Source organism: Triticum urartu, chromosome 5A (genome assembly GCF_056163025.1).
Source record: "Triticum urartu cultivar PI428250 chromosome 5A, HENAU_Tu73, whole genome shotgun sequence".
Taxonomy (NCBI): Eukaryota; Viridiplantae; Streptophyta; class Magnoliopsida; order Poales; family Poaceae; genus Triticum; species Triticum urartu.
Window position 1 is genome coordinate 559622840 of NC_141877.1, and position 13116 is coordinate 559635955.

A 13116-nucleotide genomic window follows, 5' to 3' on the forward strand; every position below is an offset into this window, starting at 1 on the left:
ACTTATCAACTATGATCTATCCATGCATTGTTGACTACTATATGAGTTTGTGAGATTGTGTGGTTATATTAAATGTGGTACTGTCGTTAAGGATTGTGAGATGGTTCTATGAACTTAGTTTATTTGCACTGGACTTGTCTTGATTTCCTTGAATATTGCACCTGACTGCTTTTTTATTTTTTTATTTCTATTTGCCTAGTTGTAGCGTGGGGAGAAAATAAGGCGCTATACTACGTGATGATAGTAGTAGCGTTGGTGGAGAAGTCGGCGCTACTAATGAGTATTTTAGCTACAGCGCTTGCTTAGAAACGCGCTACTGGTAAATAATAGCTGTAGCGCCCTAGCAGTAGCGTGGGTGCCCGCGCCACTGGTATGTAAAAAACCAGCGCCGCTAGTAAGCTTTTCTCTAGTAGTGCACCTTCCTCCTCGACGACCTCCTCGTCAGAACTCTGGGACTGGGAGGTGGAGAACCAGCAATAAACGGCTCAGGGCAATGGAATCGAGGGCGTTGGTTGGTCCGGAGAAGGGAGTAGCGGCGGCGGAGCTCCGGCGAGTCGTGAAGTTTAGTGTTTTCCTATTCTGCTGTATTTTTTGGTGGATGTATAGAAATTGTTAGAAGGGAGAGAGGGATTTGATGGAATAGTTGTGTCGTTCGTTGTATTGCTTGAGCCTCGTGAGTATATATATAGGAGTACAATGAAATACTTGGAGTACAAGACAAGCCAGAACAAATCCTAGTCTATCTCGTCTTTCCTAATAATCATGATACTCAACATCCCCCCACAGTCACTACGGTAGCGACGCAGACGGTGAGACTGGAGAAGAATCCGAAGGCAAGCCGACGGACACCCCCCCACAGTCGTAACGGTCGACGCATCACGGAGTCGTGGCTGGAGTGACAACCGATGAGGTTGCTCAAGCAAGGTGGTAGCCCTTTGTGCCGTTTGTCGATGTAGCTGAGAGTGTGGGTGGTGGAGCCATGGTCGAGGTAGCCGCGCGAAGAATGTCATGGTCGATGTCGAGTCGGGGAGCCGGTGTCGAGGATGTCGCCATGGAGTCGCGGGCGCAAGGAGGCGCCGATGTTAGAAGGGAGAGATGGATTTGATGGAATAGTTGTTTCGTTCGTTGTATTGCTTGAGCCTCGTGGGCATATATATAGGAGTACAATGATCTACTTGGAGTACAAGACAAGCAAGAACAAATCCTAATCTATCTCGTCTTTCCTAATAATCACGATACTCAACAGAAATATATAGAAGACTGCTCGATCGGCTGTGGGAGGGACGCGATAGAAATAGAAGGCTGTGAGATGGGAGGGACCCAGCAGAATTTCTAGGTCTAGGGTAATTTTCCTACGACGGTCTTGGTGCGATTTGTATTTTTGGAACAGTCTTCCTATTTTGTCAAAAAGTAATATTTTTGCTGCTCAAAACCTGGCCATTCCAGTTTTCATTGCTTCCATATCATTGGTAAAGATTCATCTTTTGTGCGGATAAATATCAAATTCTTACTAAGCAAGAGACGGTAAAAAGAGAAGCGAGTACAGATGGGACTGAGACCGTTGTGTACGTGAAGTATGCCGGAAACCGAGAAGTGAGTTTGGAAGAAAACCCTTGTGTAGGTGAAGTACATGGGAAATGGGGGAGCAAGCTGGATGATACCCTTATGCGTGGGAATTACGCGGGTAAGAGAGAAGTGAGTTCTGCGAAACGATTGTGCGTTTGAAATACACGGGAAAAGAGAGCAACCGACCCAGATGAAACCTTTTTGTATGTGAATACTTTGGTTTATTTTTTTGACAGGCGCGAGAAATGCAAAAACTTGGAGACACCATACTGTTTATTGCTCTTAATGAGTTACCAAAACAATTCCAGCTGTTTAAAGAAATTACATCATGTGACAGCTCATGACAACCCATTTCACTAATAAATACTTTATGATAATGATGATGAATATTTGCTTGTGTGGGTAATTTATCATTTTTGAATACCATATTATGCACGAGTAAGTAGCGAATTAGGCAGAAAAGTGAGAAGTAAGTTCGGGCAAGACCACTGTGCATAGAAAGCGTGTGTGAGTGAAGTACATGGGAAATGGGGGAGCAAGCTGGATGATACCGTTATGCATGAGAATTACGCGGGAAAGAGAGAAGTGAGTTCTGCGAGACAGTCGCATGTGTAAAATATGCGGGAAAAAGAGAGGAACCGACTCAGGTGAAACCGTTTTGTATGTGAATACTTTGGTTTATTTTTTTGACAGGCGCGAGAAGTGCAAAATCATGGAGACACCATGCTGTTTATTGCACTTAATGAGTTACCAAAAGTAGTTCCAACTTTTTAAAGCAATTACATTATGTGACAGCTCATGACAACCCATTACCTTATTATGCATGAGTAAGTAGCGAATTAGGCAGAAAAGAGGGAAGTAAGTTCAGGCAAGACCATTGTGCGTATGAAGCGTGTGTACGTGAAGTATGCTGAGAAAACGTGGGGATCGGTCAGGCCAGACTCCAGTGTAGCTATGAGATACTATCAGTCAATTGTAATGAATGAATGCCAAATATAGATCCAAAGACGTTTAAATCAGTAACATCAATGTGACTTTATACTAATCTCTCTCTCTCTCTCTATTTATATATATATATAAATATATAATGTAACTATTCAGTTAAAAATATATATGCTGGAGGTTTGTTGGAATGACAGGAAACATCAGTTCATTTTTTCTATACCATCGCTTTTATTGCTAGATGTTGTAGTCACTTGTTTTCTTGATGCCATCAAGTGTTTTCTTAAATGCTTCAGTCCAACAAAAAGCTCCAGAAAAGTTCATAGTTTGTTTTTGCAAAAGATCCATGGTATTTCTTCGGCTGCAGCATGTACATGCATCCCTACAAAAAAATGGTGACCATACCCTCAGTTGCACGCTGCTGCCCCTATGCTCTGCATTTTTCTTCTTGGAGCCAAGCTGTTGTTGCTAATGCGTTTGGATTCGATAAACAAGATAGATAATAAAAGGGAGACCTGTTTTACGGTGATTGGGTTAGTACTCGGAGTACTTAGCAGTACTTACATGTCTGATCACGTCTGATTTTTATTAGCCGTCAGATCTTGCGGGGAATTTTAATTGATTAAATTTAATATGTTAATTGCGATAAGGGCATAATGGTCCAGGGGGAAATATCTTTCCTTGAACCGATCACCTGAGGACCGATCCATGTCTACTCGATCCAGTTCAGAATCCTCCTCCGATCTATTCGTCGCCGCTCGCCGCTCCTGACCTTCTCCATCCTTGACCTGCCCGGCGAGAGGAATAAATTCATCGTCCTCGTCCTCCACCCAAGGAACCCCAGCCCCCCACGCCTCACCGAAGAAGAAGAAGGCCGGATCTGCGCCGGCTGAATCGGCGGCGACCGCGGCGGGCGATCCCATCTCTTCGCGCGTACCATCCTTAAGGTATGAATTCGGCTTGGCGTTTTGCTCGTTCTCTTGGCCGTTGCGCCCCTCCACCGTGCATGCAGTACAACCTCAACCCCACAAGATCCGGGTACGGACTAGAACAACGAATGGAAAGGTTCATCGTGGCATAGTTTCTCTTGAGCTAATCGCATCAGGTTTGTTTAAGTAAGATGTTGACGTTTGAGATGAGATATACTAAAGGAAGATGAGATACTGGTTCCATAGTTCACTTAATTTAGTTTATTAAAGTCATCATCACTTTAGGTTTGCATAGCGCATGAAATATTGTTTAAAGGAAGATGAGATACTACTTGTTGGACGTTGATGATTGGTTTCCCTCACATGTCAAACCAGCAAAGTCTTTTCCATGCACTTGTCTTTGCCTATGAGCTATTTTACACCTGCAACATTGATAAACAGAAAGATGTTGATGATTGGTTTCCCTCACATGTCATATGCAGGAAGACATGGCGTATGCAAGTGATGAGAGTATGTTCGAGTATGTAAATGTTGTCAGCAAGATGTTTGATAGTGAGGCTGAAGGTTATGAATTCTACAACAAATATGCTCTTGAAAAAGGTTTTAGTGTGAGGAAAAGCTACGTTGAGTGGGATGGATCCAACAAATACATAATTTTAAGGAAAATTGTGCATAGTCGTCAAGGGTTTCGCGAAGATAAGCACATGAAAAGAAAGATGGAAGATAGAAAAAGGAGGCCACGAAGTTTAACTCGTGTTGGGTGTAATGCTAAATTGGTCATTACGAGACAGGAGGAAACCAGTCGGTGGTTTGTCAAGGATTTCATCGATGAGCATAGCCATCCTCTAGCCCCACGGGATCTTTCTTGTCTGCTGCGTTCGCACAAACGAATTAGCGATGAGCAGAAAGCGGACATTGCGGACATGGAAAAATGTGGGATCCGCAAATACCATATTATGGATATTTTGTGCTTTCAATACGGTGGATTTGATAAGGTTGGATGCATAAAGAGGGACGTTTATAATTTCGGCCATGCTAATAAGCAGGAGGCAATCAGTGCCGGTGATGCTAAAACGGTGATCATGCACATGATGGCGAGGCGAGAGCGAGATGTGGATTTTTTCTTCAAGTACTTGGTAGACGAGCATGGCCATCTGAAGGGACTATTCTGGGCTGATAGTCAATCGCGACTTGACTACGAGGCTTTCGGAGACATCATTGTTTTCGATAGCACATACAGAACCAACAAATACAATCTGCCATTCGTGCCTTTTGTCGGGTTGAATCACCACCGCAGCACTGTTATATTTGGCTGTGGTATAATTTCTCATGAAACAAGCCAGGCATACGAGTGGATGTTGCGGACCTTTTCTGATTGCATGGCACAGAAGCATCCGATATCTGTGATCACAGATGGGGACCTTGCAATGCAGAGAGCAATAAGGGTGGTCTGGCCAGACTCAAACCATAGACTATGTATATGGCACATTCAGCAGAACATTGTACGCCATCTGCATGATGACGACGTAAAGGAGGAATTCAGATCTTTCATTTATGATACTTCTTCCATTGAAAAGCATGAGATAAAATGGATACAATTCTTACAACGGAATAAAGTAACCAGTGAGGAGCCTTGGCTGCATCAGATGTATCAGATGAGAAAGTTGTGGTGTGCTCCATATCTTGAGGGGCGTTGTTTCCTAGGATTGAGCAGCAATCAGAGGAGTGAGAGCTTGAACTCTGTGCTACATACGCATCTTGAGGGTAAGATGTCGTTGTTTGAAATGCTATAGCACTATGAGCGTTGCCTTGCGTCGCGACGGATTAACGAAGCTCTCCATGACGTCGAAGCCTTGCAGTCCGTTCCATTTACAAAGGAAAATGCTTCGCCGCTTGAGAAACACGCCGCAATAGTTTTCACACCTAGTGTCTTTAAGATGGTCTTATGGAGCATAGATGCTGTCAGCAAATGTCAGATTAGAGAGATGCTAGATGGATCAGAAGATTCCACTTATGTTGTGTCCAAGCAGGAAAGAATGGATAAAAAGTTTGGAGTACGCATTGAAGAGCAAGGAGGTCTTTTGCACAGGGTGAGTTGTTCTTGCCGTAAGCTGGAATGCGCAGGCACACCATGTTCCCACATTTTTTACATATTGGGGATTTTAAAACAAACAATTCTGCCCGGTTGTTGCGTTCCCACTAGGTGGACTATGAATGCAAAATGTGCATACGCACCTACCAGAAAAAACCAGATGTATGACTATTCGGTAAGCCTGCAGAGGTACCGCGAGTTGCGGAATTGTAGTCACGCCGCAAGTTTCCAAGCATGCCACTCTGATGAGGACTATCACCATCTAAAGATGCTTTTGCAAGCACAACATCATGGCAAGGAATCAAGTTTTGAACAAGCTGACAGCAAGGAATCAACTAATGCTCAGCATAACAGCATTAGGTTTGGCCCGTTGATGCCGCACTCGCAGAAAGTTGATAAGGTTCTGGATCCCGTGCATGTGCCAGGACGAGGTGCACCGAAGAAAAGGCTGCAGGCAAAGACAAAGAAGTCAAGATCACAGAATATCTGTGGCTATTGCAAGAAACTAGGTCACAATCGACGTAAATGCGCTAAATTGCTAGAGGTATGAAATATGTTCATATTTTCTTTGCATGTGTTTTACTCATAATTGATGTCCATGTGATTTATTGTATTCTTTTGTGTAGGATCTCGAGGCTGAACTGTGATATCTACATACAACATGAACCGACGATGAGCCAGAGAAAGTCGTGTGCCATTCAGCTTTGTGTGACGTGGTCTTTACATTCTATTTCATCGTGACAGTAATTTAGTGAAGTGCAGTTGTACTACCATGTTACTGTATTAGTTCGACATCTTTCGTTTCCATTTTCTGTGCATATCATTTGATGTCCAACTTCAAGAATGATGATGTATTTCGACAAATTGGGCACTATGATTGTTCACCCTTACTATGGTTGTCATGCATATTCATAATCATCATGCATATTCTTCATTTACAGAGCAATAATGACTGACGTATTTTTTAAATAAGCGGGGCCCACTGGGGTGTGCTTGGAAATCTTTGAAAAACCTCCATGCACGTTCATCTTTGTTGCATGCAAATCGGGCGGCAGCCGCTGTGCTAGTAGCTATCAAGGCCTTGATGAATCACTATTCACATGCAGGTCCCCGACTCCTGCGTGCAGGTCCCCGACTCTTGTATGCAGGTCCCCTTGAGGCATAGACCGATGTTTTCAGCAGTCAGTCTAGAGGGCATTATAAATTCAAAAAAATTCAAAAAAATACAAAAACTTGGAAACCTAGTTTTGTTTGTGGAAGAGATCATGTGTGCCAAAGATGAGGTGATTTGGAGGTGGTCGAAAAAATGCCCACATTCCCGGAGGGACCATTTGGTCTAACTTAACCCAGTTTTTGAAAAAATGTGAATTTTTCCACCACCTCCGAATCACCCAAATTTTCTTGTACATGGTCACCCACATGTGCAAAACATGTGTATGCAAGAAAATTTTGAAAAAAATTATTTTACAATGCCCCCTTGAGGCATAGACCGATGTTTTCAGCAGTCAGTCTAGAGGGCATTATAAATTCAAAAAAAAATTCAAAAAAATACAAAAACTTGGATACCTAGTTTTGTTTGCGGAAGAGATCATGTGTGCCAAAACTGAGGTGATTTGGAGGTGGTCGAAAAAATGTCCGCAATCCCGGAGGGACCATTTGGTCAACTTAAGCCAGTTTTTGAAAAAACGTGAATTTTTCCACCACCTCCAAATCACCCAAATTTTCTTGTACATGGTCACCCACATGTGCAAAACATGTGTATGCAAGAAAATTTTGAAAAAAATTATTTTACAATGCCCCCTTGAGGCATAGACCGATGTTTTCAGCAGTCAGTCTAGAGGGCATTATAAATTAAAAAAAATACAAAAACTTGGAAACCTAATTTTGTTTGTGGAAGAGATCATGTGTGCCAAAACTGAGGTGATTTGGAGGTGGTCGAAAAAATGCACATTTCTGATATTTTCACAGGTTACAAAATATATTATTGGACAGAATATAGACAACACCACACAGCAACAGCACATTCCTCGAATACAATAGAAGATAGCTCTTCGAATAGAATTCATCATATTAGTCTCCGAATTCAAAAGACCAAACAAAGATAGAACATTACAAGTCTCGAGACCGCGAGTAGCGAGTTTGTCTTCACATTACAAGTCGATATCGATCAGCTAAACTACCATCACATAGAAGAGAGTAGCGGTCATCACGATGAGCATCATCGTGATGAAACTGGTCTTCATCCGGTTCCTCCAACGCTCCCTCCTCTCTCCCACTAGATAGCGGGCGTATCTAGATTCCGCCTCCGCCCTAGTGGTGTACCCTTTGTAACTGTTACCGCTGAAATGGTGAACCTATCTTCGACACTCCTCCCAGTCGTCGTAGACTCCGGGAACCTTACCCTTGTACACGACATACGGCGGCATCTCTATGCACAAGCCAAACAACAGACAATACATAAGCAATAAATAAGTATGCAACAAAAGGATCGGAAGAGAAAAGCAAGACATTAATAGCACAATTCATGGTCCTAGTAATAAATAGCATCGATTACATCTAAGTTGAACGACTGTCCAAACCAAAGAGACATACAATTCATTAAAGTTTAATTACAACATGAGCCAATCAATGTATCAGAACTACACATAGCATCACTACTTTCGACTCGACTCATGAGACCGGAGCGTGGATGAAGCCGCCGTCTGTCCTGATGGTCATGAAATCATGGGCGTTGTCAGCCTGCATTTGTAGCGTTGTGTCTATCTCACTGCACAGAACACGGAATGTTAGAAAAAATAAAGAACGATCGATGGATGCATTTTTTGCTGTTTTGGTGATGTTGTTTTGGTGCTGTTTTCGTGCCATTTAGGATGGCTGCAGTGACTTTTTGGTGCCATTTTTTATCTTTTAATATGGTTGAAGTGAGAGCAATATATGGCTGTTATTTTTTGTTTGCTTTAGAAACAGGACAAACCAAAGGGCCCACGTCTCCCCTCTAGATTTTTCGAGGGCCAAAGGGCAGGACGTTTGAGTTTTCGAGGCAACTCCCCATGTCTCCCCTCCACTGGCAACTCCCCACGACTCCCCTCCACTGGCAACTCCCCACGACTCCCCTCCACTGGCAACTCCCCACGATGTAGGGAACTCCCCTCCTATTCCATTGCCGCTCAATATGCCTCCCTCTACCTCCCTCCTCATTCCATTGCCGCTCCATCTTCCTCCCTCTGCCTCCACCATCAAGCAACTCCCCTTTGCCTCCACCAATGCTGGCCAGGAGGGCAATGGCGGAGGAATCGTGGAGCAACTCCCCTACGTCTGCCAAGAGAATGGCGGAGGCATCATGGAGCAACTCCCCTCCGTCTGCCAAGCACCACCAAGGTGAGGCGTCTCGCAAGGAGCCGCTGGTGGTCGACGACGATGTTCCGGTCCCCGGGCAGAAGCAGGACTACACCGTGCCGCTCATGGTTGATATCCACCTGAAGAAGGAGAAGCTGGATGTCGTATGCACCAGCAATCCAGACAAAGCCGACAAGAGGATCCGCGAGATCGGGAGGAGGCTCGGCGGCATGCTTTCTGGGTCGATCGGCGTTGATGTCGAGTATACGAGGGAAGACGAACCTCCGCAAAAGGCTGCACTTCTACAGTTACGCGGGGAGGATCTCGTCCTGGTATACCACATCACCGCGGTAACCAAATGGTAAAATAATCCAATTCTGAAGTTTCTGAAGTTCTGACGTTTCGGTCTAATTAGTAGTTTCTGAAGTTTGTGAAGTAGACGCAATAGTTCTGTAGTTCTGAAGTAGATGCAATACTAGTTCTGAAGTTCTGAAGTTTCTGTCTAATTAGTAGTTTCTGTAGTTTCTGAAGTTTCTGAAGTAGATGCAATAGTTCTGAAGTTCTGAAGTAGATGCAATACTAGTTCTGAAGTTCTGAAGTTTCTGTCTAATTAGTAGTTTCTGAAGTTTCTCAAGTAGATGCAATAGTTCTGAAGTTTCTGAAGTTTCTCAAGTAGATGCAATAGTTCTGAAGTTCTGAAGTACATGCAATACTAGTTCTGACGTTCTGGAGTAGATGCAATACTAGTTCTGAATTTTATGTCTAATTAGTAGTTTCTGAAGTTTTTGAAGTAGATGAATTTGATGCACCAGATTAATTTGATGCAGGCCCAAGGAACTCCGCCCACTCCTGCAGGAGAAGAAGCTGTACACCTTTGTTGGCTTCTCCATTGGAGGTGACAAGGAGAAGTTGAAATTGTCTGGTTTGGAGATCAACCCCGACAAGTATGTCGACATGCAGCGCAAATGGAGAGTTCCAAACAATGGAAAGAAGTGGCAGGCTTTGGCTGAGTTTGCAGCCAGCCTCATCCACCCATTGTACAAGGAAATGAAGCAGAAGATCAACAAGGAATTGGACCACAAACTATGGGGGGACAGCCCACTGCCAAACAACCTCATCGAGTACGCAGCGAAAGATGCGTACGTCACCTACGAGGCATGGAAGAAAATTGAAATCGTCAAAGAAGGTTTGGAGTACTGGCAAGAGGCGGAGGATCATTGGGATGACCCCTACTACTGGGGATATTGAGTTGTTTGTGGTATTATGTGTCTCAGTTTGCAGTTATGTGGTTGAACAAGTTTGCTTTTGTAAGGCTGAACAAGTTAGCTTTTGTTATGTTGAACAAGTTTGCTTTTGTAATGATGAACAAGTTTGCTTTTGTTATGTAGTTATGTGATTGTTATGATGCTGGTGCAGAACACTTATGGTTGTGATGTGATGCAAAATCCTTCAACTTTTGGTGATCATTTAGTTCAAGTTTTGGTCAGATCATACAGAATGTTGTCTAGAAGTTTTTGTGATCATTTAGTAGTTTTTTTATACAGAAGCCTTTCACTATAACTGAAAATGCTGAAGTTGTCAGCATGAGGAATCACCCAACACAGCACCTACATTATGATGATACACAATCAACTGCAGACCTAAATGCATCCAATTCGGCCTTTCCCAAGCAGTGATAGTAACTGAAAGTATAACAACTAAAAACGCAGCTCTACTGTATGTGTCCAATAGTGCCATCATAACAGAACTTTGAAAAGTCCTATATTATACAGTAGCAAGCATCACAAGTTTCAGATGGTTTTCTAGCAAGTATTTTCCAAAAAAGTGGATTGGTGGCACAAAATTGCTACACTCAGTCGATATACCTAGCATTATCAGCATGGGTACCATTGAGACGTGAACAGAAACTGGGGTACCTGCACTGTCCTGCGGTGGTTGAGGAGATGGATCCAGCCGATCCCGTTCGGGGGGCGCGGGGGCGGCGGGGGTGGAGTCGCCGACGGCGTCCAGGGGCGGCGGACAGAGGGGGACGAGTGGGGGATCTGGCGATGGAGGGAGGGAGGCCACAGTGCGAGGGGAATAGGTGGAGTGCAGGGAGGGTTCTAATGGCCTACTTCGGATGGGCCTAATTCGGATGGGCCTAATTCGGATGGGCCGTCTCGTTGTTTGCGCTTGAGGCATGCATGCATGGGAATGGCGGCGACGTGGGTTTGCATGCGCGGGTGGCGGACGTGAACTTTATCTATCCGAAATATGTTATGATTTCTACCCGAAAACAAGCTCGCGTGCGACGCTCTCCCGTGCGACGCACGCCTCTCGCGTGATACGCGATTCTGATGCGACTACGTGCCAAGTTTTATAGATGGAAACTTCTTTAGACACAATGCCATCTCAAAAACAACTCAGAAACAACTGTATGATTGATCATAAAACACATGCATTGTTGTTCAAAGAACTGTCTCATGAATAAATTGTACCATAATTGCGAACATAGTGTGAAACAGAAAACAAAATGTTTGTTTGCAACTAAATAATCCTGGTTTGAAGCTTAAACTGGTTGAAAAACAATTGAGCCTACTCCATATTGTCTTCTGCACTGCCAAAATCCAGTGACCTCTTGCGTTGCGTCATTGGCGACGACCCATGTGCTTCAATCTTTTTCTCTTTAACATCAATGTAACCATACAACTTAAGTTGTTCTTGGTCTTTCTCTGCCAACTCTCTTGCAAGTCCCTCCATTTCTTGGATTCTCACTTCCTGTAGAAAACCATAGGAATTGTATTAGGAAGAACTCAAAAAAGACGTAGCCATAAACTAGATGCATGTAACATGTAAAATTTGAACCTCGGAATCAATGTCATCCTCGGGAAAATAACCCGTAGTTCTATTGTATACAATGTACAGGTGACATGTCTTGCTGCCATTCAGATCAGAAAGCATTTTTTGTACATCATCTGGTCCTGCAATCAAGAACATTCCTTCTGGCAGCTTCCACGCAGACCCGGGTAAGAAGTAGTACAGTTCTGCTCCCAGTTTGCAACCAAAAGTATCTCTCATTTCACTCATAATGAGATCATAGGTCACTTTGGCGGGTTCAAAAATTCTGACTTCCGCCGGGTGTTCATCAAAGTATGCTCTCGGGACATGTGACATCTCATCATCCCTACTAACAAAAAATTCCATGACCAGCACCTAGTATCTCACATCAGAGTTATTACATTCAATGAGTAAAGGGGCAAACATAATTTTTATGTGCATAGCAACATTGCAGCGTTGTTACCTGCTTTTGCGGAATGTATCCTTCATGTGGAGTGACTGGGGATTGTGCCATCTCAAACCTTCTCACCTTGTTATGTGGAATGTATCCTTCATGTGGTGTGACTGGGGACTCTGCCATCACAGGTTTCTTATCCTGCGTATGAAACGTCGATAGTGGGTTTACACACAAGTTTTGAAAGGTCATACCATATCTTGGGTATGCATCATTGCGAGGTACTTACAAGGGGAGAATTGACAATATGTTGTTGGGGTGGACTGATGTGGCATTGAACGGGTGACTCTATTGCAATGTCTCGAGTGAATGGCGCCTGTGCCGTCTCATGATGCTTAGCCTACATACAATCGCGGACATAAGGTTGCCACAAATTGAAGATGTTTGTATCGTAGAATACGTAGGTCCTTAATATATAGAATCGGTGCGAGATACTTACAGGGGGAGAATAATTGAAGGCATGTTGTCGGGGTGGCCGTGAGATCGCACGGTCTTCCAACATATGTCCTTCCAAGCGGACCTTCTCCAGCATGGCCTTATAATCCATGTCCGACCGCTCCTGTAGCAGCTTACTGTCCATATCCGCACGTGCCTGCAACACATAGGCATCCATCCTGACTCGCTCTGTCTGTATAATACTGTCCACAAGCTTCCGGTCCTTCTGCAACGTTTGATGCATTTCCTTGTAGCCTAAGACAAAAAAAATTTCCATGTACTCACAGTCCCTCTTATACTTTTCTTCAATCTCAAGACGCATCTTCGCCATCTTACGGGAAAACTCCTCACGCTCCTCCTTTATCATCCTGTCCACGTATGAACATTCTTTTTTCAGTTTCTTATCTACCTCATCGCGATCCTTTTGCACCTTCAAGTCGATCTCCCGACGCGCTTCATGCAAAGACTTGTCGTACTCCGCACGGATGTTATGCGCCTCTCAGACCATGGTCCCTACAGCAACACATATACCCATAGTATGAAAA

General features: G+C 43.8%; 1 protein-coding gene across 1 annotated transcript; it reads left to right on the forward strand.

The window, feature by feature from the left end:
- The first annotated feature begins 3836 nt into the window (after positions 1-3836).
- LOC147972858 (protein FAR1-RELATED SEQUENCE 5-like) lies at positions 3837-5230 on the forward strand. The gene has a single exon (XM_087524481.1). It carries the CDS (start codon positions 3914-3916, stop codon positions 5228-5230), a length of 1317 nt encoding a protein of 438 aa, XP_087380607.1. The 5' UTR covers positions 3837-3913.
- The last annotated feature ends 7886 nt before the right edge of the window (positions 5231-13116 follow it).